We start from the raw sequence: 25,923 nt of genomic DNA on the forward strand, positions 1-25,923 counted from the left end.
CTCTTAAATATTAATGGACACTCTGGACGATAAAAAATATGAGCAAGAAAGTTCACAACAGACAGAAAATGTGATCCTAGAGGAAGGGAGAAGGGGGAAAATAGGGAAGAACCAAGTAAACACAAAATTCTGGCATTCTCAAAGAACTTGAATAAAGACATTGTATCTATAAAATGAAAGGGGGACGTTTCAATAAAGGAGTGGATGTGAAATTTTTTCTTACCAATTAAGAATATGAAAGCCAAAATGAAGTAAATCAACAGGGTCATTGAAAGATGGAGTCAAGGGAATCTCGACAATAAAACTGACTGACCAAGAGATGGTATGAGAGAAATAAGAAGAAGTTAAGAGAAATAATACTTGAGGTCCTCCAGCCAACAAACTAGGGTTTGGGGGAGAGAGAATAGGGGAAATACAGGTGTGAAAATTAATTAAATATATAATACAGGATAACTTCCGAGTTGAAAAATAGAAGTGTCTACATTTAAAGAGCCCGCTTCCATAAATGAACGAATGAATGGAAAAAGATTTGCATCAAGTGACTCTGTGACTTTGCAGTGAATAATAATTACATATTCATAACAATAAAACCACTTGCACACGATAAAAGGGACATTATTGGCTCAACCGACCAAAGTGAAATATGGATGGTTAGGCTAGATAAGAAGTCTTTTTGCCCAAAGTTAAATTTACTGAAGTTGAAAATAAATACTTCCTAGTCTTTGGAAATTCATGCTGAGGTATTTAGAGGTAAAGGGCACATAATTTACCTTCAAATGGTTCAGAAAAAATGTGCGTGTGCATGTTTGTTTACAGCAAGAGAGCAAGAACAAAGACAGACAAACAGGATCAAATATCAGTGATAGGTAGATCTAGGTATAATGTATATGGGTGTTCTTTGTAGGAATCTTATTCTTACGACTTTTTGAAAGTTTAAAATATTTTTTAAAGAGAAAAATATTTGTAAAAGCCTCCCAACACACAAACCAATTCCAAACATATTTAGTTATAAAGGAGAGTTTCCTTCAAAAGAGAACAAAAATCAAACTGAACCTAGATTTTTTTTGCTCATGTTATATGCCAGAGGAAATGAAATTATAGATATTTTGGGTAATATAATTGTGGCATAATATTTTCATCCTCAATCAAGAAGTTCTCTTTGACAATGGGAAATAGGAGCTAATTTCCTCATTTTATATTGGGGAAATCAGAGCATAATGTGTACTCTTGACTTTGATAATTTGTGAAAATAAGCTGAAAAATATATAAAAACTCAGAAGGTAATGCAACGGAAACACATGTGATGATGGGCAGTTGCTGGCTATGAGTGAGACTCGGAGCCAGGAGAAGCCGTCATGCCGACCAGGGACCAGGGCAGCAGGCACTGTTGCTAGAAGCTCATGACTCCAGAAATGCATCAGAGCTTAAAGGACCCGCACGCAGCTACAGGCTGCTGGGAGCCTCGAGTCAGCTTCAACGGGTCATCGAAAGTGAAGGGTCTTAAGATTCATGAGTAAAGCTAGGCCTCCAGCAAATAGCTGTTCTCCCCGTGAGGGTAACAGCTCCTGGTTTGCCACTGGGTCCTGGAGGGGACAGCTGACCACGGGCCACCAGGTGACCAGACGCTTGGTACTCACCACTCAGGAACTGGGTGTCAGCTGATCTATCCACTTGGCCATAAAATTGGAAATTCCAAGAAGTAGCCATTCATTATGGAATGATGATATATACAGGCCAGTGCCTGACAACTCCTGAGGGTATAAATAAGGCCCACACGCACGAAGCTTGCACGCCCAGCGTGCTTACCGTGGCCCCTCCACAGCCTCGCCCATCCCTGTGGCTTCTGGCAAATTTCCAGTAGCCAACAGACTGGAGAGGAAGACAGCCCCACCAGGTTTCGACGGCCCCGAACCACATGCCAGCACCGGCCCACAGCAGCCTGCTGCGGTCATTGTGGACCCACTTTGGGGTAGCTCTGAACACTGCGGAAAGAAATCCTCCCACGGGCAGCACTTGGCCTGAAAGGGGAGGTGGCCTGGGAAGGCCCTGCACTGAACCGTGGAGGGGCGGCCAGCTGGCCACACGGTCAATGTCATGGTTAAAAACAACCTATGCCTGAATATGTATATGAGACTAATTCTGTTAAAAAATATATTTTTATACACACACTATATATAGTTAAATATATACATATATATAGATGCATAATTGTGCATCTAATTGTAAAATGAAAACTACCCATATTTTGCTGTGTATAATGCACACCCACATTTTTGACCCAAACTGTCAGGAAAAACATCTTTTGTTTTAATTTTTTAAATTCAATTATTTATTTATTTTTATTTAGATATGTGTTTTATAAGACCTGTTATCATATTCCAGTGTGCATTATAGATGGCAAAATATGGTACATATTCCATAATGGTAACATTATAAGTGTTTTTATTTTCTTTTTTATATTTTCCTAGATGTTTTTCCACCGGGTATTACTTTTATAAACAGGAAAAGTTAAGTATTATTTTAGAAAGGAACTTCCTTATGGCTTGGCACCATGAAAATGCATTCGGCATGCTTGCGGACTTTATTTTGCCCTGAAGTCCGTCTTCTGTAAACACCATGGTGGTGAGTTGGCGGACACGTTCTATTACACCGACCTTTTGTGAGCCTGGTTTGGCTTACTACGCACCAAAGACAGTGGGATCATGATCTTTATAACTGACTCAGTCACATAAATAGACTGCGCAATGAAAGGCTTTCTGTTCACGTGAAAGCATCCGAGGAAGCATGGCATCGCTGAGAGGTCTGGGCTTCAGGGTGAGATTGGCTGGAGTTTGATTCCTGGCGCTGCTGTTTTCCAGCCACAGGACACTGGACAAGACAACTGACCTCCAAGTCCAGGAGAGGATGCCAACCACCTTATCCTACCTTCATGGTATGATCAAAACAACTCAAAGTGGTGAGTTAGGTAAGATACCTATGGACTGGTACCAAACATGGGGGTTCAGTAGGTACACATGGGGGACCTTTGTAGGTGCACCCACTGTAAAGCAGAGTAGATGGTTGGGATGGAACAAGGGGCCGGTTCAGACTTACCAGCCCCTGAAATACCACTGACTTTTACTAGCAGAAAGGGAGTCAAAAGTCTCAATTTACCTTCTGCCCAAAGGACTACGATTTACTAGGTGAGCATGGGTTGGTGAGCTGACCGAGGTGGGGGAGGGATCTTGGTGAGCACCTGCCTTCTCCCTTGGAGTCCAGATTTCTCAGCAGGCCACACCCAGTTATGGTGTGAATGAACCTCCAGCCACCATTCAAACTCCCACAGTTGGATGGGAAAGCACAGAATGCAGAGCAGTGTTTGTAGGTTTGTAAGATTATGAAGCAGGTCTACTCCAGTGGAGGCAACCCAGAAAAGCACTCGAGTGTAGCCCGTGCTTGCCACTCTGGCCTCCACGTTAGTTTAGGGAATGCCTTAACTTGAGAAAAATAAGCTCAGACACATCCCAGGTGGATGAAGCTTGAGAGCAAGAAAAGAAACAGGTTCACAGTTAGGAAAGCATTTCGTGAGCTCCGTGACCACAAGAAAGCCCTGCCGCTCGTCTCTGTCCCCATCTGTGTTCTTCCCTGAGAGTCCCTTGTGCTGTAGCCCATGTCTACCACCCCCAAGACTAACTGTGCAACTCTTTCCAACTCCTTGGGAAGACATCTGCTGATCGCCTGAAATCAGCTGTGGTCGGAGAACTTTCTACCAACAGCTGTTGTACCCGAGCTTTAGAGTGAGACGGGTTTGGATTTGCAGCCTGGGTTCGAAATCATAATAGCAATCATAGGGTTTGTAACATGAGTGAGGACCACGTGCTCTCATGACTCTTAGACCCCTCATCTAAGACATCAGGGTGATGAATTCATCTTGAAGGTTACCATCTCTAGCCTAGGAAAAGCGCCTAACATAGTACTGGAAGAATAAGGGAGGTACAATTATTATTAAGTTCACATTCCCTGTGAACTTAAGCTGAAGACCTGGAATTTTCTAGGAAGCTCTGTTAGCTTTCCCCAGGATTTTAAAGCAACAAAGGATAAAGCATATAGGAAGGAATCAACTGCAGCTCTTACCTCCGAAACAGAATTGCAGGAAGCTCAGTGGGGAGGAAGGCTAGAGACATGGCCAGCAGGCCACTGCCCGGAGGGGCTGCTCGTCCCAGTCCCCTCCACCTTCCTGTGTGATGTCCAAGTTTGCCATATCTGAAATGTGTCCAACCAACCAAATGTCTTTGAGCCCCCAGCGCAAGTTGTAGTGACTGAAATGTGGGCAAGTTATGTCATATTGCGAAGTTATTAGTCAACCTTCAAACCTTCTGAATCTTTCAGAAAAGAAAGAAAAAGTTGTGTGTGAGAGAGACAGAGAGAGGAAGAACCTGAAGAAAAAGGAGGAGTAGAAGGAGGAGGAGAGATGGAGAAGAAAGAGGAAAAAAAGGAGGAAGAATAGAGAAGAGGGAAGAATGATGGGAGGGAGGGAAAAAAGCAAAAGAGAGAAAAAGGGAGTTCACGGCTCTTTGTGGTTGGTTTTCCTGTGGAACCTATTATCTCTGGGAATGACGGTCTTGCAGCAACATCTGGGGCTCATCATCTGCTTCTGCTCCACCAGAGAAGAGATGATTTCTGGATGTTAATCTTACATGAGGGCACTCTATAAACCCACCAAAGGGAACGGTGGGCCTCTCCAATGTATTGTGCCAGATGAGAGAATTTAGAGATTGGAGGGGAAATTTTCACTGCAACGTCAAGGTGGGAGTCCTAGGACCCTCACCCAGATAAGCACAAGCCCCATCTGTACCAGGGAAGACTCAGGCTGAAAAACAAGCTCACATTCCTTGCTTTGTGCATATATTTGAACAGATACAAGTTCAAGGACTTCTGAGACATTGGTCAGCTAGAGTTAGAGCAAAGTCTCTTTATAAATGAGATGCTGTCCTGCAGACATTGGTGATTACTACTAGTTTAAAAAAAGTCTTCTACAGGAAAGGCTGACGTTCCATTAGCCTCCAGAGTCAACAAGCAGTTCAAGTAAAAAATCACAGTCCAGAACCGACCATGAATTTACCATGATTTTGGTTGATCTTGTAGAGTTCACATTAATCTCAATAGGTCTTGGGGAAATTCTGGATTTCTTTCTACACAAAATGGGACTTCAAGTTCAGAGTGCCTCTAGGCATACGGTCAGTATAATGTGTAAACATGTGATTAAAACCGAGAAAAGACATCGGTATAATTACCAGAAAGAACAATACCTGTTCCCTGTATACAGAAAAGACGGTTTTAAGTCAAAAGGCAGCTGAAAGATGCAGTGCTTTCTTTTTGATGACCCCCCAAAATGAAACATTTATAGGGCTTTTAAAAAGCAATAATTTTCTTATTGCCAAGAAATTTATTTGACTGTTATTTTAAATTAGGAAAAAAGGTCTCCAGCTTTTATGTGTTAAAAATTGTAACTGTTTATTGGGGGCATGGGACCAAAACCGCTCATTTTATTGAAGCTTTTGACATATGCTCAGCTATTAACCTTTCACAGTGAAACAAGAACATTCCTTCTAAGTTCTAGAATTCAGTGAGAATCTAAACATTTTCCCCAATATTCTTTTTTTACATACAATTTCTGGTTCAACGAAAGTGTGCTACGTTACAAGACATTCAAAACACTAGGGAGAAATAGTTTTTAAACTATTTATCATCCTATGGGGTTTTGATTTTCTGCTGACTGTTATAACTTGAGAATAGAGGGCCTCACTGTAGAGGGGGAAGCTATTTATGAATAGTTTGTGATTTGGAGCAGCTGTTCTTTGCTATAAATCCTTCTTTTTTGATAACCACATTTGCACAAAAAGCTATCCCACTAATAAGCGGGTTCACGCTAACCAAACTACAGCAGAGCTGTTACCTTGAAGAAAGAAAGATGTCAACTACAAAGCTCCTCTAGGCTTGAGTATCCTTGAGTTTCTTCATTATAGGAGAATAATAAATCTGAAAACTTGTTGCATCTTGGGAGTTTCATGTCATGAACAAGAAAGAACACTGTCAAGTACGTAGCTTCTACAGCGGGCTAAAATGAAAAACATCTTATAGGAGAGGTTGCATCCTTGTGCAAATTAGAAGGCTTTTATTCAACCCAGACAAACAGGACGCAACTCTCTGGGTTGTTTTGTAAATGTTTCCCTACCAAATCACCCTTTCATTGTGCTTGGAGACTTAAAAACCAGGAAGTGGAAGTAACTTTGAATTTGACTATGTTGTTCCTGGCCAGCCAGACAAAAAAGACATAAAAGCAAAACAGTTACTTTCTCGAAAAATAGTTAAGACTAGAAATGACTGATTCAGTCTCTTATGGCATACTTTTAGAGGGGCAAGAGTCAAGGAATCCTTTGTCATAAATCTGTTTTACTGAAACTTAATTAGGAAATTTGTGACGCCGGATCTGCTGAAGGATTTCACAGATTGTACACCAAAATCCACCTCTTGGGTGCAAATACCAGAGTAGACATAACTGCAGAAGTACCAAAAGCAAGTGACCTTTAATTGGGTTAGGAAATAAATCCTTTAATAACTGCTCATGGGAGTATAAGTAGACACAGCAAATTGGGAAGGGTAATTTGACAATATATTTTAAAAGCCTTGAACATGCAAAGAGCTTTTGACCAAGGAATTCTAATGCCAGGAAACATGCAGATTCCTTTAAGGATGTTCATTGCAGCCTAAAACTTCAACATCAGGAAAACGTTTAAAGAAATGTCCGACAGTGGGGAACAGGAGGAAAATGAGTTAAAGGAAGACTGAAAATATGCAGCCATGGAGAGTTATGTGACAGAAGACTATTTGAGACAGGACAAATGTTGACGGTAACAATGGGAAAAAGGCAGGTTGCATGAGATTTGGGCTGTATGGCCCCGATTGTGTGTAAAAACACACAGAACATTAAAAGGAAATACAGCGTGTCAAAATAACACCTGTCTTGTTCGAACGGGAGAAGCCGCACGTGTGTCGGACCCTCTCAGGCCAGGACAGCTCGGTGGTCCAGGGTCCAGTCATTCAGAGATGAGAGTAGAGGTCTTCGGACAGAATTGTGTTAGAAGGTCATTCTAGTTTTACTCAAGTCATTTTCCAAATACACAAATATGTTCTATCTCAAACACTTTTCAAATATCAGTTGTTTTGACTTAAAAATATGGATAACAATGCCTCCCTGGTAATACTGATAAAAACACCCCAAAATCTACCTGCGCCACAGCCACCGATTCCACTTAGAAGCCTCTGGAAAGAGTGGGCCTCCATTTCACAGGCTCTTCCCAGAGCTGCTCCAACTTGAAAACAGAACAGAAGGACTCTGAGCCAGGTGCCTCTGAGGGATCTGCGACCTTGTCGAAGGCCACCGTTCCAGATCACCTTGTTCCCCTGACCACTCCAATGAATGCACTCCTTCATGTACTTGTTCAATCAGTCATTCAATAAACAACCAGGTCTGTGTCAGAGCTGGAAACCCAAAGATGGCCAAGGGACAGCACCTCCTCTGCAACAAAAGGGACAGAGAGAGTCCCCAAAGGAAAATCTAAAAGGACTTGTTTGAAGGTCATGTTCACTGGCACCCTACTATTGGAGGCTCTTCTATAACACAAAGACCTTTGGAAAAGAAAACTTCTACACTGTTACCAGCTTTTCTCCTGTGCAGGAGAGACAGGCTGTAGGAAAGAATGGAAGGACAGAGAAAAGCAGCTCAAAGCCAAACTCACCTGCTTCCCATGTTTGCCTAGGGGCATGGCTTCCTCTGCCCTAGAAGCACGTTGAAAGGGGGAATGTGACTTTGAGTCCAGCAGCGATGGCTTCAGTGGCCCGAATGGCCAGAGTCCGGGAGCGGATGTGTTGGGGGCCAGCGTGCCGTTCCTGTGCAGGAGTAACCTTCACCCTCCACGCTGTCATGAGAAGACCCAAGGAGGAGGGTCTCTGTGTAGGCGGGACTCTGTCACTGCAGGAGTGGATTTTTGAAGGCTGTCTCATCCTCGGGAAATGACAGTGGTTGTGTAGAATGTCTCGGCTTGACAGTAACACAACTTCGTACTGAGTGCTTCAGAACTATGTCTGAGGAAGCGGAAAGAAGCGAAACATCTCCGATTCCTGAAGGCCGTTTGGAGAAATCACCGCCAAATCTCAGCACCTGTGTCTCGGGGAACCTAGGCCGTGACAGGAAATCATCCCCACGTCTGACCAGTCAGTGTCGGGGCCCAGGGAACCCCAAGTGGAAGCCCTTCTCCGGGCTTGGTGAGTGGGCAGCCTCCTGTAGCACAGGGCAGCAAACGGTGGGTGGGCGCTGACGGGGTGGGGGGAGCAGTGAAGGCTGGTCCAGGCCCACCCACTAGTCTCTAGGGTCACGTGGTGGCAGCAGGGAGCCTGAGGCGTGTCCTAGCAGGGGCAGTGACGGGCCAGTGATGCAAGCTCAGGGCAGAGAGACGAGGCGGGGACCAGGACAAGGAGAGCTTCATAAACCCCTGGAAAGAGCTGGGTCTGATTTAGTCTGAATCAGTGGGTGACTTTCACCACTGAAAGAATTGAAACGTGGCAGTGACATCCATGCAGTTGCACTTGGAGTCCAGAATCAGATTTGGCGTGCGACCATCTCAAATCACAAGTAAGATAAGACAGAGCAAGATCAGAGCACCTTCACGTTTAGGGCTGTGGATGGTATTAACCCAGCCCAAAACCATCGGTGTTTCAGAAGTCTTAAAAATAATTCGGCTTTTTCGCTCCCCGAGTGCAAGTGCGTTACGTGGTGAGGGATGCGCTGAAACCCGCCGGCAGAACCTCAAGTGGACTTGACTGTCAGAGTCAGTGACCGAGTCAACAATAAGCAGGGAGAACCACCGGTGAGCACCAGCCTGGAGCCCGCCGCTCTGCCACGTCCTGGGAGGTGCCGAATCGCACTGGGGGCACACAAGACACACATGGGGAAAGGAGGGCCAGCAAAGAATGAGTGTCGCATTGACCGGAGGTGGGTGGCCTATGGCAGACGGCTTCCTGCTGACAGTCAGACTGAAGACAGTAATTGAAAGCTAGGGGTGGGCGGTGGCTCCGTCCACACCCACAGGCACGATGGGTAAAGTGTGACAGTCTTCTGGTGTGGCACTTTCCCATGGTCACCGGTAATGTTCTGTGGCAAAGCTGTGTTAGAAAATTTATAGGCAACATTAGCACCCCCTCTCCATCGACACTTACGGGTTTATGACGATAAACAAGTGTCAAGGATGAATTAGGTACACTCTCCATCTTCCAAATGTATCTTTGCTCCTGCTCTTGAACCCGTGTGACCAATGCTTGGGATACTCTTCGGGCCCCTCTGTCCTTCTCGTTGGTGTGTCCAGCTTCAATCCCAGCTGCCTGTAAGAACACCTGTGCCACAATGGGGCCGTAACAGTGTCCCGTCTCCCCGACCCCCCACCATAGCACAAGTCTCATTTGGGGCCTTACGGAGCACGTGTCGTTTCCATGGGTCTCACGTCATCCTCACAGGCGTCATCATGAAGTCGGACGGCAGAATCCGTCCCCCTGGTTTTTGTAACTGCCAGCGTGCTGAGCCTCAGGGTCACACGAGGGACACTGGCTGCCAAACCCCACACCTGGCGAGCAGGTGGGAGAGCTCTGGGCTTGCGGCTGCGCCCGGCAGACGCACCGTCCAATGCCACCCTCAGTGTCTTGCCCCCTGGCTGCACCACTACTTCCCCAGGTGTAGGTGTCACGTTTCCCCTGGAACCTCCTAGCAAACAGCGCAGGGGAGGGGACTTTTACTTTGTGTCCCCAGAACCTACCAGGATGCCTAACAGTCAGAAGGGAAGCACTGAACATTTACTGCTTAGAACGCCTATTGCATCAAATGAATATCCAAATGTATTACCGTCCAGGAGGGTGTATGGGTGTATAATCTTTCTATTGACCTCAGTTCCTTACTCAAAGGGTATGTTATTAATTTCTGAATTTAGAAAAGCAGTATTCAGGGTACGATCAAATTTAAACTTCATTTATTTATCTAGCTTCTTAAAAACCTAATCTACAAAAACAAGGTTCAAGCTTTTATAAATGCATTGCCTTTAATGGACTATCTTTTTGGGGTGATAGTCTCTAAAGTATATGATTTAGATGTATTTATTGCAAATTATGATAAAGATTAACTAACCACAATATGAACTGACAAGACTGGACTTGAGGGCATGGTAGGATGTACCTGAAGCTGTACCTCAATTGAAGATGTGCCTCAATTAGATTCGGAGGGGAATGGCGCTAGTGGTGATGAACGGTTTGGGAGGAATGGTTAAGTAATAAAGAATAAGACGAAATCAAGCACCAGCTTGTCCTGGCTACAGGTGACCCATTTGTCTCCCACATGCTGGCTTTAACTCTGTGCCTAAAGGAAACAACAGTCCTTACCTTTATTCCTTTTTCCCCTCTGAATCCTCCAGAATCTAACGTTCTGGATGGCACTTCACTGAGACCAGGAAGACGTCTTTGTGCTGGAAAGCAGGGAGCATGCCGGTCTGCAACTTTAAGTAATAGGGCATTTTGTACGCACGGGAGACCTGCGGACTTTGGGGTTCCGTTCCCGTCAGGGGTGGAGAGGCCTAGAAGCGCTGCAGAGAAAGGCAGGGCTCACTCACCGGGAGGATTCGAACAGAGAGCGCACGCCGTCACATCTGGGGCCTTTCTTCTGTGTGTTGCATTCATAAACACTTTTCCATAAACGGTGTTCTGAGTTTTAAATAATACAGGCTTACTGTAAAAAAAAAAAAACTGGCACACACAGGAAGCGAAAAGGCACTGGTGTCTTCTGATAGAGCCGAGAATTTCAAGAAGTGAGAATTGTGAAGCCCCCCCCCCCCCCCCCCGCCCCGTTCAACTTCCCTGCCACGCCCTGCCTCCCTTTGGGAACTTGACCTCGGGTCCATTCAGCTCACCCGGACCCACGACCACACCCCAGGGTAGGACCCCAGTCCCGGTTTCTGAACCTCGCCGTCACGGAGAATAACTTCATTCCTGCACTGCTGTGGAACTCAGCAGTCCCAATAGCACAGCTAAACCGCAGCTTTGCCGGCTCCCGGGGCCGTAGGTCAACTCACAGCAAGGCTTTACCATTTTTTATTGTATTTTATTATTATCTTTTAGCGAACCTGAATATTTGGGTGTCCTAGCAAGTAGTCTGCTAACTAGAACTCCCCGGTTATACTTTTTAAATACTCACATTACAGGCCCAGAATGAGCTAGCCGTAGCCGGCGACACTGTTGTAGGAAGATACGTTAAAAGGTTATCAAGAAATCAAAATCGAGAACTTGTTTTAAAAGTGCCTGACAGGGTTGGGGAAGAGAAATGAGAACATTAAAATGAAAAATGAGCTGTAGCCAAAATCTCGCAGATGCAAAAAAGTGAAGGAGCTGGAGTTTGGGGGAAGAAATGACAAGGAACAGAAAGAAAAACATGTGGCTGAGATAGAGGGGAAAAAACAAAATCGAGAGAGAGAAAGTCAATTTTTTGTTACACTGTTATGAAAAGCTTGCATAAATAATCGTCAGCCGTCTGTAGATTTCAGACATGGTTAAGAGGAAACATATTGTGGTCACAGGCACAGATACTCCCCGCCACTTTGGGAAGAAGCCCCGGCCGCAGCCCCGCAGGGCTCGTGGCTGTGCCCTTCCCCACCAATGAACCCCGCTCACACGCCCCCAGCTTCTCCTGACCCGAATCCAGTGGCTTTGGACCACCTTCCCAAGTCCTTCCCGACCTCTTGTTCCATGGGCCAAGGGGTCCTGAGGGGAAACCCAGCCCCTCCTGAGCTCCAACCCAAGAGCCAAAAGAGAAAGGGACCCAGGGCCTCCCTGCCTCTTTTGTTTCAATCTTTTAACAACCTGCTGACATTTCCAAAGCCATGCCCTGGTCACTGGTTTTCTTTTCTAATAAGGAAGACAGTGTGGTGAGCTTCCAGCAGTGTGGTGAGCACATTTCATAAACGGCAGGCTTACTGTAAAAAAATAAAAATAAAAAAGACTAGCACATACAGAAAGCTACAAGGCACGGGTGTCTTCATCGACGGCTGCTTAGGTTAGGAGCAGGCGTCGGCAGAGGCCTCCACCTGTTTGCAATCCTGCTGTGGCCTTCGACCCAGGCCCATTTCAAGACAGCAACAGGGGGAAGCGTCCCCAGGAAATCCAGCAGACAGAATAAAAGCGGCATAAATGGTTTAGCCGCCGAGGTCATGGTCTTGGGCAGGAGTCTACACTCTCGACTCGAAGACAAAAATGGCAAACGCAGTCGGAAACAATAGGGGTGAGGCGGGTAAAGGGTCCCTACGGAGTCAGGGCAGGAAAGTGGAAAGGGGCGCCCAGAGAACAGAAGCCCTTGGGAAAGGAAGGCGTTTGAGCTGGCCCCTGAAACACGGTAAACATTCAGGTGTTAACCGGTGGGAAGTGGGGAGAAGGAAGGGGGGCTCGCTAAAAATCCGGCCTGTCACTTTGAGGTGGACATAGCACGTTCCAAGCGCCGATGGTATGACAGGATGAGGACAGGTCACCTGAGGTAGTGTTCCTAGCGACTCGTTCCCTCTGAGCCTCACCATTCTTTAGCACAGTCCCATTAGGATGAGATAAGTCCCTTAACGCGTTAGCGGTCTTCACTGTTCTGTCACACTGAGTGAGCCCCTGCTCGGGAGAAGTTGGGAAAACTTTCCATTTTTTCCACTTCCACGTGTATCCATATGTATCTAAGCAGTTTGATAAAATACAGTGGAGGAGGCACCACGCCTGTGCACTGCGGGGGACAGTGAAGTGCAGGAGTGGCCGCTGTCGGGAGCCAAGTCTCTTGCTGCCGGAGAGCGAGGCTACAGACAAGCACCGGGGAGGAGGCAGGTACGATCTGCGTGGTGTGGATTCCTGTGGGATACAGCAGCGTGAACTCACGTGGCGCTTACTACAGATGCAGGTGTTCCGTGTGGAAACACTTAAGAGACACGAGTATCTGCGCAGGTCGGTGTACTCACTCGTGCGTCCTGCTCTGTCGGCCGCAGGACCTGGGAATACCGGCCTCCAGGAGCCGTGGGCTTGGCAGCACCTGGGTCTCGGTCTCTAGCGCAAAGGCGAGAGGAAATAAGATTGAAGGAAGACAGTGCTGTGGGTACAAAGAGGGCAAGGCAGTATCAATAGGAAACTTAATAGTTACACTAGTAATCAATGGCAATTAGATACATTGTTACTGAGTATATAAATGATATATCACATATTCCTATATTGTTAATATGTATTACTATGGTCATAAATATTATGTCGTTATATACATGTAACTGAAGCAAGGAATAAGTCCAAATATTAATAGAGTAGACAACATAACAACAAACAAACAAATATGGTTGGTTTTATGTAGATAAAAAAGTAAAAAAACCCTAGGTAACAGAAAAGAAAAATACTGCACGGAACTTAACAACACAGAGAGAGGGGGACGTGAAGGAGGGTCGCCCGGGAGGAATGTGGGATGGAACCCTGAGGCTGCCTGACTGACCGGTCCCAGTGGCCACCCAGACAAGCCCACGCTGGCTCGCAGGGCAGGCCGCTCGCTCCGGCGGACTCTGGCCTCCAAGTCCCAGACCTGCCTGCGGAGAGACCGTCCCCTTCGTTGAGCACCCGTGCAACTTCACCCTTTACACGCCAACCCAGCCCCGCGGGCCCTTCTGGTCCCCTCTCAGGCGTCCAACCTCCCTCTCCTGCTCACCATCACACTTCCAATGCCGCGCTTTCAAGGTTCACCAAATCCCCTGTCCAGTCTAACCTGAGAGCAGGTGCCTTGATTTTTCTTGAAATTCCCGCGCAGTGCATGCTGCGTGCTCTGTGAATATCCATCACGCACGCGTATGCCACGTGTCACGTGGTCAACTATTTGCTTTACAGGAAGAGTCTGGAGCCCCTGAGCCCAAAGAAGGGGACTACCCCGAAATCCAAGTGTTCCCACAGTAGGGATAAGCTTTCATAGTTAAATGAATTCTTAAGGTCAGGCGAATACCTTCTTTTTATTATTCAGTGGCTCTCGATTTCACAGCTGGAACAAGGTGAGGGCAAATATCGAGTCCTCTGCTTGGCTTGTCCGTACGGAAGAGAAAAAAAAATCCCGCCACTCTAAACACTGAAAAATAAGTTAAAACCGTACCATTTCCTTTGGAAAGAAAAGATTTATATGAACTGTGGCCATTCTGTGAAAGGAGTCAGGACCCTGCCGTCCACCCCCGCCATAAGTCACCACAGCCCCTCTCTGCGTCTAGTTGCCTGGATCTTTCTGGAAGGTACACACAGCAAACCCTCCCCTGAGCACCGCAGCGTTTGGTCCGAGCGTAAAACTCACGATACACCCTCAATACCTCTGGAAAAATGGAGTGTCTGTACTGAGACAGTTTGAAATACAGAGACGAAGTTCTTTCAACTAAAGCAAGACCTGGCCTTCGAAGCGGTCGCCGTGGGCCCCGCACGCGGGTCCGGACCACACGGCCCTCGTTCAAAGCGGTTTTGGGAAGTCTGCTCGCGGTATTGCCTTTACGAGAAAGGCAGGCTCCACTTGAGCGCTCCATGCTGTTTCTGATTAAGAAACGCGGTTTCCCGGCTTAATCGTCTGAACAGGTCCTTTTGGGTTTGAGAAAATGGAGTCCATTCTCCCAGGCCAAAGATTTGCCGCCACTGAGGAGTAAAAAGAACATGCAGTCAATTCAGAAGACCTTCTATACTTGTGCAAGTGCCTCGTCAGAGGACTGAGTGCCACCGAAGGTTTACCGGAGGGGGGGGTCACATCTATTTGGGGATAGAAGTTGTGATGTGAGTGCTAACAAAACAGAACGAAACAAAACCGAAACCAACCCCGTCCCCTTTTTAATTTCATATAGAAAGTTTAATTATACGCATCTCTAAGTCTTGCTGTTTTAAATTTGAAGAACTAGCTAAAAATGTGATTTTTTCAACATCCCTGGAAAAATAGTTTGATCAGAAATGTCCATTTTTAGTTGTTTTCATCCAAAAGCGCTAACAAAGATTGTGCGCTAAAAATTTGTCATGAGACCATGTTAACTGGGGAGAGAAATAAATTGATCTCACCTAAAGTATTCTTTCTCAGGTACCGAAAAAATCCACTTAGACATATAACCAAATGTTATTTAATATCTTAAAAAGTAACACAATCCAAAATGGATATTTCACACAACACTACATAAACAACATGAACACAATATTACCATATGGAGGGACTTTCAAATATAGACTTACAAAAATCCCTGTGCTTTTTTGTTCTTTTAAGTTATTATACTAAGCATGACAAGTAATCATCATTTACAATATGGCACACCAACACGATAAAAACCATGTTACAAATGTGCTGTTATAAATCAGTAACATTAGGGAAGACATTTCATGAACTGTAATTATTTCATATGAAATACTATACAATATAAACAGAACATCCATCTTGGATGACCTTTACAGCAACCAGAGACCAAGTAATTTAAATTTTTTTTTCAGTGCAAACACATTTTTTTTTCAAGGCAGTCTTGGCTGCAAAACTCCGTTCTAACATACAGTAAATCCCACTTGCACTTCTTAATTCATGTACCCCTAATGCAATGGTCACATTCAGTCACTCAGAGGAAGATACCTGCAGAATTATGATCCCTTTAAACTGAACGCTGAAATTTAATTCTCTGCTAGAAAGTTGTATCTATGTCAACTACTCTAAGGACCTTAATTTGTAGTTGTCAGTACTTACAGGAAGGCGACCCGAGGTTAGCTCTGGGGCTAACCCATCCTGTGTGCACAATACCACACACTACTTCGCCCTTCCAACGTGGAAACCACGGCGGTGGATGGGTATCTAGGTGGGGAGACAGGGAGGAGGGGGAGGACTTGGAGGGCAGGAAGGTGAGGAGCTGCAGAGCGTGTCGTTCATGGTAAATTTCCTGGAACTGCAGAGGACTGATATTGGAGGACATCTCAGATCTCAGATTTGGTACCTCTTTTGGGTGGGAGCAAAGGAACGGGGGTGCCAAGGTCAACCTTTGGACAGGGAGGTAGGCAGCGGTATGCGGACCAGCCAAGCTCCTAGCCTTGCATGGGTTTCCTGTCATCACTGCCTCACCTGGGAAGCAGCCCCTTCCCTCATTGGCTGGGTGGGTGGGTGTGTGTGTGTGTGTGTGTTCACATTTGAAGCCAACAGGAGCAATTTAAAGCCCAATAACTGATAATATACAATCATAAGAAGGAGGCTGAGCCCCCCTTTGAGCCTTGTGGAATTCCGAACCTTGCAAATCAGCAACTGTGAGCCACAGACAACATGACTGTGAAAACACAGGGTCTTGGGTCAGGGGCCCATCGCTGGGGGCCCATCTGGGATGCTGCTGCAAGAGACACCGTGCGGAACTCGACCCGGGAGATGCTGATGTCCGTTTCAAACACACCAGGACACATTTAATCATGACTTTTTGATATATGTAATTTATGAAACGCCTCCTATGTAAAAATCTATGGGAAAATCCTGGATGTTTCCTTAATACTGTAAACCCTTCTGGAAGAGGAACGGAGTGACAGCTTTTTCCTTTATCTTACTTGGCAAAGATCAGACCGATGGCAATCTCTTTCCTGCCCATATTTCACTAACTCAAAGCATAACAATGTTTTCCATGGTTTTTGCATTCATTTCTCCCACATTCCTGCTTCTCTGGCACTAACCTTGTACAGGAAAGTCACTGAGGAACAGAAGGGTACTGGCGGCCTTGACAATGGGCAGGACAGGACTAAGGGCTGGGGAAGAGGGAAAGAAAGGGTCACTTCTGCTGGGGTCCACTGTCACCTGCCAGTATGCTGCCAGCTGGTCCCATGGCTGGCCTGTGGCCAGAGAGAAGGTCCCCCTGGAGGATCTTCTATCTCCTAATTTGAGAAACTACATAGAACTAGACCAGCCCCCTCGGAAACCCAGATTCCTCAGAGCAGGGCCTGACGATGGTACTGAATTTCTGTCACGCTAAGAAGTGCTGCGAAGAATACTCATGAAAATGTCCATTTCAGCACCTTCCACCGGCAGGCGCAGCCATGTTCCCGAAAGACAGTGTTTTAGCGCAGGGGTGACAAAAGCCCAGTGTGAAACCATAAACAGGGTGCAGGTCTAGATCGACTTCTGACCACCGTGGCACGTGAGGGGACGCTTTGCCCCCCCCCCACTTCCTAAATCAATGCAGTGAGGGGTACCGAGGTGTGAAATTCCAAACACCCTGAACTTTTTGAATGAAAATGGACAAAGGTGTAAAGTTGTATTTGTTTTCTTTGACTTTATTAGCACACATCAGAAAAAAATAGCATTGTACTGAGTGATTTCTCACGATGGTCTATCAAACAGATAGAAAAGAGATTGTTGATTAGCTGCCGCTGTGTTCTGGGTAATCTTGTCACTCCTTCTGTTCATGCGTTTCAAGTATGGGTATTACAAATAGGACCTGCCCGGTGGGTTATTTGTGAATCTGAATGCTTTGGAAGCACTTTGAGATCCAGAAATGAACTTGTAAAGTCATTGTAGGTTTTTAACTGAGCTCCAAATACTGCCCATGTTATAAAAAATGTGACTTTTCCAAATATGATCACTATTGTATTGTGAGTAATATGCCTATCATTGAAATTAAAAACTTTATTTTCAAGTACACTTCGTGGTGGTAAGTGGTTTATCCTGGGTAGAATTTTGCAAAGCTGTGCCAACCTAAACAAAGGAACAATGCTTTTGTTTCCGTTGAAGAGTTGTTTTCTTTTCTTTTTCTTTTGTTCCCAAGGTGACTGCAATAGAATTGAAATTCCCGTTTTAGAAACTCTGGTTGGGTTGGGGGTGGGGGGAGAAGGGAGTTTGGGACAGCTGGAGATCAGATCATTGTTATTCCAGATTAACTTTCAATTTCTGCTTCCTGACCTTGAGCTTCCCAAAATCAGAGAAGCAACTGTTTGTTTTCGTTATCCAGCTAGTCCCCTTTCAGCCCTCTGATTTATTTTCTCAATTTGCTAGCCTCCCCCCACTTTTCACATGCCCATGAAGGTCCCCTGAGATGTGCAACATATACAGAATGGAACCCCAACTACGTAACAGAAGTTACAACTACACAGCACAGCTCTGCTCACCGAAGTGAAGTGTAGGTTTGCTATGGTGGCAGAGAGGACCCAAGACAGTGCTTCAAGGGTGGCAGTCCAGATTTCTCATGTGTCTTCTGCTATGAGAATCTAGAACTGAAACCAGAGTTTTACAGAAGTCAACAGCTCTCCAAGTTATGTTTACCAATTGGCTCTTCACCAGGGGGACCTTTCCGCAGGAACTGGGGTGGGGAGAAGGAAAGGCAAGAAATGAAAACTTCCTATCATTCCTAACAAAGTCAAGTGCGCTTCTGTGGGCACGAGGGGAGACAGGTTTGCGTCTGAAGGTGAGATAATGCCATCAAAGGAAACCATGGCCATGAAGAAGTCATGAGTCCACGCAGACAATCACTGACACACACACTGGACGCCGTGGCCTAATGACACGCGAGTTTTAAACTTTGCTTTTCTGAACAATATACACTTCAACGCACTGCTGCCGCTTCATCAAATTTATGGAGGTAGTTATATGTAAAAATAAAAATTACCATAAAGTAATATGCTGTATCATAATAATACATAAGTGTGCAAAATGCTGACAGATGGGTTGACCTTTTAAAGTTGAACCCTACACGGAGCTTCATCCAGACCCAATTTTGTAAACCTTTCAGGGGACACGCGCCAAGTAAGGACTAGCTAAGCATCCGTGGAGCACAAAGCTCTCCCGTCACTGGAGGACAAGGATGTTGGTGAAGTTCGGAGTGGCCCGAGGGTTTGGTCACTGACAACCTCACCATAGACCGTCTTGGGTGGCGTGTATAATGCGCTTCCTGCCACTCTCCTTTCCCACTCAGGAATCCCAACTAGTTCAGATGAGGCTATTTCTACCTGGAACGTCTGCTTACATCCTATCATCTTTGAAGTCCATTATTTCTATGCTAATGGCTGCTGGTCTAAGGGAATTCTTTTTTTTTTTTTTTTCCAAATCATGTGCCCAATAGCATCAGGGAAATCGTGTACACATTTCATTGGGATAACATCTGTAAACCTACTTCTTGTGAAATATTGATAAATTCATATTTTAAAGCTTCTAAAGGTAATGCTTTGCTTTCCTGTTCACTCTGTATTTGATTATTATAATGGCTGCTTTTAGAGGATCAACTAGAGGCTGATGGATTGTTTCAATGGTTATATTATTTATGAACTGATAGCATGATAAACACTTGAGAGCAGGTTTTGGGGGGGAAAAACGAATTTAGACAGAAGAATTTAGTAACCGTATGGTATACAACTCCCCAAGGAAACAGACTCTGTATACAGTCTCTCAGATATGTTATCTAAGAGGTATTTAAGCATATCTGGACATACTTAAGCAGTGAGACAAACAGTGCATTTCTGAGCAATCAAAGCATTGCCTTGGAGGAAATAAGGCATGACACTGAACGCCAGCTGACTTATGCATTTTAGTGGTGAGGGAGTTTACCAAGAAGTGGGCTGAGGTTTCGCTCTAAGCACACAAAATGAGCCTGTCCTGAACTCAATACGTCTAGTTTCCCATGCACCTTCCAAATGTCCGATAAAGCACGAGGGGGCACCAAATGTATACGGCTGCATTCTTTAAACAGATCGCCAGGACTGAACCTAATATGGGGACAGAGGAGTTCCACAGATTTTATGCCACTGATTGAAATCTGAGGAAAAGACACTGTAGACTTATTTTTGGATCTATATTTTATGGTACATGGCTCCAAACATCACTCGCCACTAAACTAAATAAACTCTTGGTCAGGCCATCTGCTCATGTCCTAGGTAACCCTTTTGCAAATAATTTTCCATTCTCTCCTGATTTATTCTGCTGTCCTCGTAAAATAAAACAAAGGGGACTTTGAAAAGTCTTTTTCCTAGAAGGCTGAAGCTTACACGTCATTCCCTTGCTGCTGACTGGCTTCTTTGTATTCAATGTGACAGTGTAAACTAAAGCCAAATGTTAACAAACCATTTTGAAATAAGTTGGGCTAATAACCATACAGCCACCTAAAAATGCCTCCTGAAATTGGTTACAAAGTATCTGTAAACATTACTCTGGCATAGTTCATGGATGCATAAGTGTCATTCTGGTCAATTTCAGGGGAGTACAGGTTAGAATTGGACCACACTTGCAGAATGAGCACATTCTGTGGTTAATTACATGGGCACATCTCTATTTCTGATCAAAAATTATGTTAAAGTTTTCTCTATAGATATCTTCCCAGGAATAAAAGGCCTGAAGTTCAACTCTCCCTAAATCTGCTCTTTCCTCTAACCACTAAAAATTATCTCCCGCAGCCTAATTTAGGCATTCTATTTAAAACTACATAAAATAGATTTATGTCCTTCCATTAGAAAGAATAACATCCCCAGGCCATAGTCTTCATTTGTATCACAAAGAACATTTTGCTTTTAAACAAACTAATTATCGTATCTATTCTCTTAAGCTAGGATCATCATAAGTATCCCAAAGAGGAAACGCTCTTCCTTACATCTTTGACGAACACCTTTTGGAAGTCCACATTACCTCTCCCATCACTGAGCACTGCGCCCCAGCCAGGCTGGGGACCCCTTCCTTTTTACCTACTTCAGAATCAAAGGCCTATATTCCTGTGGGTGATGACGGAAGGTTCAAACTCAGACAAGCATCTGTGACCTTAAACACAAACTCCGGCACACACACGCTCCCAGCACGGCCATCACGGCCCGCCCAACACACTTCTCTGTGTGCCTGCGAACCCGCTTCACGCACACTCACAGTGACAAATGACAGGTGCCTAAATGCTTCACACACAGAGGGCTGGGGTCCCTTCTGAGCAGGGTGGTACTGGCGTCCCTCACAATGGGCCCTTGCACTGGACAATTTGTGGTGGCTTAGTGTTGTTTTGTTGTTGTCGTCATGTTTTTGGGGAAGTGTCAAGAATCAGTTCTGCGGCACCATCTGCCCACAGACTGGGAGTTTCAACGTGGCGTTGAAACGTGGAACTGGCAAACTGCATGACATCGAAAATGCGCATCACACGGACAGCGTCTAGACGTTCCTATGGGTGCTCGGGTACAATTAGTGAAGCAAAAGTGTACACATCACCCCTACTGCTATTCTGTTGCTACAGAGCCATACATGGGAGAAGCAATACTCTGAAAGAAAGACTTTTGTGTTTTGCTCTAGCCTACTTAGCAGCACAGTTTAAGTAAACACAAAAACTGTGGTTGAGATGCTTGTCTTCCCAAAGATGTAAACATCAGTCCCAGTGTCGTAAACTTGGCTGCATCGAACGAGGCAGATCAGAGGCAGAACGACTCTCACACACTAGTCACGGAAGCTTGCAAGCAGTTGGAAGGTTTCTGTAACTTCTCAGCGTCGCTGGTCGGGGGGTCCGTACTTGCTCGGAAGTTGAAGGCCGGGCCGGCTCCACCGTGGGCCGGGCTCAAGGTGGGGTTCTGCCGACGGTTACTTTCAACAATGCTCGACGTGTTGGAAGCCAGGCTCTCCCGAGTGCTAAAAGAGTAAAAAGGTTGTGTTTTGTTTTATTTGGAACACGAATGATTACAGAGTGAGTTCCAGGGGAAGAGCAAACGGTATAGGTAATGGGTTTGCTCCGTTGGCTCACAGCGTCACACACAGACCCTCTCCTCCTGATTGTTCACACCCGGCTCCAGGAGCCGTGTGACACCCCCAGCTGGCAGCACCCCGAACAAAGGGTTTTTCCACAGCTCGAGCCCTTTCAATGGCTCCCCCTTCCCAAGGAAACTACTTCAAAATTTGATGAGACCTTCAGGTATCGCATCAGTTTTTAAACATACATACACATATGGAATGATTTCATTTCAGGCTGGGACTTCATTGATATAACTGTGCCTGAATAAACTCAAGACTGTATGCTAATGATCCTGTTTTCATTCTTGATTAGCAGACTTTGACCTTGGTGGACTTCAAGCGTGCCATTGGCTAATCTGCCACGCTGATGGAAATAAAGTCCTTCTTTAGACACCCTCGCACCTCTGTTTCAAATTTTAACCCTTTAGTGAAAACACATTATACATTATATTTTCCGATGAGGAATCTTAGCTGTTACCCATTCAGTTGTGATGTTTACATTATCTGCATACCTTGCTCCCAACACTCTGGTGGAAATTTTAAAGGATTCTTATAGAGTAGAGATGACTTAATGACTTTAGTATTTTGTTTTCTCTTAATTTTTCTAGGTTAGAAATACTGAAATTTATTGCTCCAAGAGACAAAGAACATTCAGCATTTCAAATGTGTAGGGAAATAACAGAAATAAGATTTACTTGGCCTGATCCATGGGTTTCATGTTCAAGGTCCTCAAAATGGTCATAAGAAAGCAGCTTACAGACAGTCTGAAGAGACCCTGGTGATGCTCAAAACACCCATCCAATGGGATAGATTCAAGGTTTATAAAAATTTGATGGGAGCTGGTCCCCATACCTGGTTGGAGCTTGCTGAAGCTGGTCTACCAAAGTACGATAGATAGTGGACACCCTCAGGGCCCCTCCTCCCCATCCCAAAGTGATGGCGCTTTTGTCTGCACCCTGGACCCCGGCAGCCCTGACTAACGGTTTCTTCCATCCTAATCCCTTGTGGCCTTGAATTTGCTTCTCATCAAATGGCCAAGAGTTCACTGTTCCAAAGAACATGTATTTATTGACCACCAAAAAGACAACCGGACATTTCTTGACAGCAGAGGGTACCTCCAGAAGGTTAACGCCTTTATAGGAGTAAGTCGAGTTCTTCCATTATGCCTACGGTGAATCGGGCAATACCTAAGGAATACTCAACACATCATCACTGACGGTACGGGAAGTACTGGACTCACCTGCTTACCTGCCCGACCTCTTCCCTAAGAAAAATCGTCAGCGGCTTCCCAGCCCTACCACGGAGGCGCGGGTCAGGTGAAGGAAGAAAAAAAGGTGATAAATGCGCAGGCCCCAGAGATTCCATGCCACGTTCCTTCGGTTTCATTCTTAATCAGGACAGCATTTCTCCTCCCTGGTATTTAACTCCCTCATTTTTAAAATCGGGAAGCTTTCTTGACTGACCTTCTCAGAGTGACCGTGAAGAAGAATCAGGTGTCGATGAAGAGTTTGTACACAGAACAGCTAGACGAGTGTGAATTATTTCTGTTCGATATCCGGTGCATCATGAGGAAACTAGCGACTGTGTTGGTCTGGGAATCTACACATTACCAACACCATCTTTTCTATGGGAAAACACACTGGACGAACCAAAGCACCCACTTTTAGACCAGCTTTTAAGGCATGGGCTCCAGATGCACCTCCTGGATGCCAGGCGCTGTGCAAGGCACAGCAGACACACATCGCGGCCTGTGCGGTACCTGTCTGAGCTCCAACACGCCTCTTTGCCGCGGCCCGCAGAGTCACCGTGATAAATGGGCACAGGACTCCAGTTTCCCCAAAGGACGCACTGCATGACAGCTGTAATCACGGGTGCAGGGTATGACAGTGACAGTGAGGGCTCTAGACATGAGGGCGAAAAAGTTAACGCCAATGGAGTGTGAGCAGGAAAACTATCTGGCAAATTTAAACGTTCTTACTTTTTAAAGGAGAGAGCTAATGGGGTGCCCTTTAAAAGTAAGACCTCGGGATTTCATAGGTAGAAGACCCGAACCCAGGGGCTGTGTGGTTCGTCTTCCTGGTGCCCGTGTTTCATGCGGCCCCTGGCTTCACATGCAACACGCATGACACGGCGGTACAGACAGTAGACGTGTCCCTGGCAGCCTCAGTTGTCTCTGGTTTTCATATGAACTTTATCCACCAGTTTTGGCCTCAGATTTGGAATAGCTTTTAATGTCAAAAATTTCAGTTTCAATATTAGATCTATGGCAAAGCTTAAATTTCTACCTTTTTCCCTTCTCAATACCCTTTAAATTCCCCGAAAAGGGGACTGAAGAATTTTAGAAATGTGGCTGAACATGACTCCTGAGCCAGCACTGAAAGCTGAGAGTGTGGGGATCACCATTTTTGGTCTTTTTAAAAAAAAGTTGGATCTTAGTTGGCCAGTGAACTATTTACTGAAAGACCTGAATAAATGGTACACTTAAGATTTCTGCGTCTCACATCCGTGGAGAGATGTCAGTAGGATGATGCCTTTGGCTGAAGTAGTCCTCATGCTGCCAGCAAAACTCCCTACAACTCCAGTATTCTCCTTTGTAGACCCTCCGCATGCATCAGTTAGAAGGGCCCCTTAGTGAATTCACTGAGGTATACAGAAAATACAGTTTACACATAGGTATAGAAAATGCATTAAATAAAAAGGGGTGGAATAAGGAATTGTTACATAAATCCTCTAACTGCATGGAATTTATGGGCGAGCTATGTATTCCTGTGCAGAAAACTCTGCCTAATGAGAGTGGACAGACACATGGCTAACTTGTGAAGGCTGTCTCCTCAGAACAACCTTTACCTTCTACCATGACGAGGCACTTCAAGAAATGCAAATACACTGACTTCAAAAACTAATCCCATTCCTATCCTGTATTCTGAACCCCAAATTCGGAGATAGAATATAGCCTGTGGAGATACTGGTTCAACTCCCTCATGAATATTTGTTTCTTTGCCCCCACACAAACAAAAACCTTCCAATGTTATGCAGTGGTAAGTCTCAAGTCAGAACCAATAAGGACTCTCAACGTCCCCTTAGCAACTACCTCTGGAGTACTGAAGTCTTCTCTCAGCAGAGGGCCGGGGGCCAAGGGCAACGTGGAGGGTCAGAAGGTGCTGTGTGAAGAGCATTTGGTGGGGAGAGTCTACATACTATGAAATAGCAGAGCATAAGGTACAGGCAAATAAACCACACCTTCCATAGGCAATGGCCTTGAACTTCTACCATCGATTACAGACCTTCGATTATGCCTATAAGGTATCCCCTGCAAGGATTTCAAGAGGAGAAAAAAAGCATAGAAGAAAGAAATAGAAAGGAAAGGACACACAACAAAATAACTGGTAAATAATTTAAGATTTGATTTGCAAATTATGCAGGAAAAGTGACTTCTTAGAAAAGTCATTTAATAGGCCAGCAGTATTCAGACCGAGTGCCATGCTCCCTGAGCCCCCCTCGGGCTCCTCAAGGGACAGGCAGCAAAGATCTGAGACCCCCGGTCTCCCACCCACTTTAACCAGAGTGCCAGCTCTGTAGTCTGTTTAGATGTTGGACTGCCACACGTGTTAACTTGGGAAAATGGTTCTATGACAATGATGATGATGGTGACAAAGGCCTAATAATGTGACAGATTAACAATTCCCAGTTCTAATTTTGGGATGTTGTGTCCCAAAATTATCTAGAGATACAGTGAAGTGATCACAATAGAACTGATTAGAATTCTTCATAATTAAAATAAACATATGAAGTGCATAATCATATCTGAATGCTCGTTAAAATTATAAATATTGTAAAATCTTGGGAATCACAGCAAATGAGGACTGTCCACCTCCCCACAGTATTTCTGCATCTCAGAGTCACCAATCTGGAGTAGAATTGAGAAGGAAAATGAGGGCTGGAGTTGCTCTTTGAAGAGAAGGAAGAGTAAAGGAGAAAAAAAGGAAGCTGTGTAGACTCTCTTTTGCTTTCCTAACCCCCTAAACATGACCTTCACGTATTACATACTCTCAACTGTCAACCCTTTGCTGAATCACCAGTCCCTCCTAAAAAGGAGGGACTGTGATTAGAGGACTCGGATTAGGTTGTACCAGTTCTGCGGGGTGGGGTGG

The 25,923-nt window shown here is 45.2% G+C and overlaps 1 protein-coding gene across 7 annotated transcripts in view; it reads right to left on the reverse strand.

Annotated features, from left to right (window-relative positions):
- Positions 1–15,277: 15,277 nt before the first annotated feature.
- Positions 15,278–25,923, reverse strand: part of STOX2 (storkhead box 2) — a 180,614-nt gene continuing 169,968 nt past the window's right edge. For 5 of the 7 annotated variants that reach the window (XM_053660009.1, XM_053660012.1, XM_037128839.2 and 2 more), the window contains one exon: positions 15,278–21,673. In XM_053660009.1, coding sequence (XP_053515984.1) covers positions 21,478–21,673 — 196 coding nt within the window. In that variant the 3' untranslated portion in view covers positions 15,278–21,477. The remainder of the gene's footprint in view (positions 21,674–25,923) is intronic. The other 2 variants (XR_008390608.1, XM_053660010.1) reach the window with 2 other exon arrangements.

This window comes from Artibeus jamaicensis, unplaced genomic scaffold (genome assembly GCF_021234435.1).
Source record: "Artibeus jamaicensis isolate MK-2021 breed Jamaican fruit bat unplaced genomic scaffold, CSHL_Jam_final scaffold_833, whole genome shotgun sequence".
Lineage (NCBI taxonomy): Eukaryota > Metazoa > Chordata > Mammalia > Chiroptera > Phyllostomidae > Artibeus > Artibeus jamaicensis.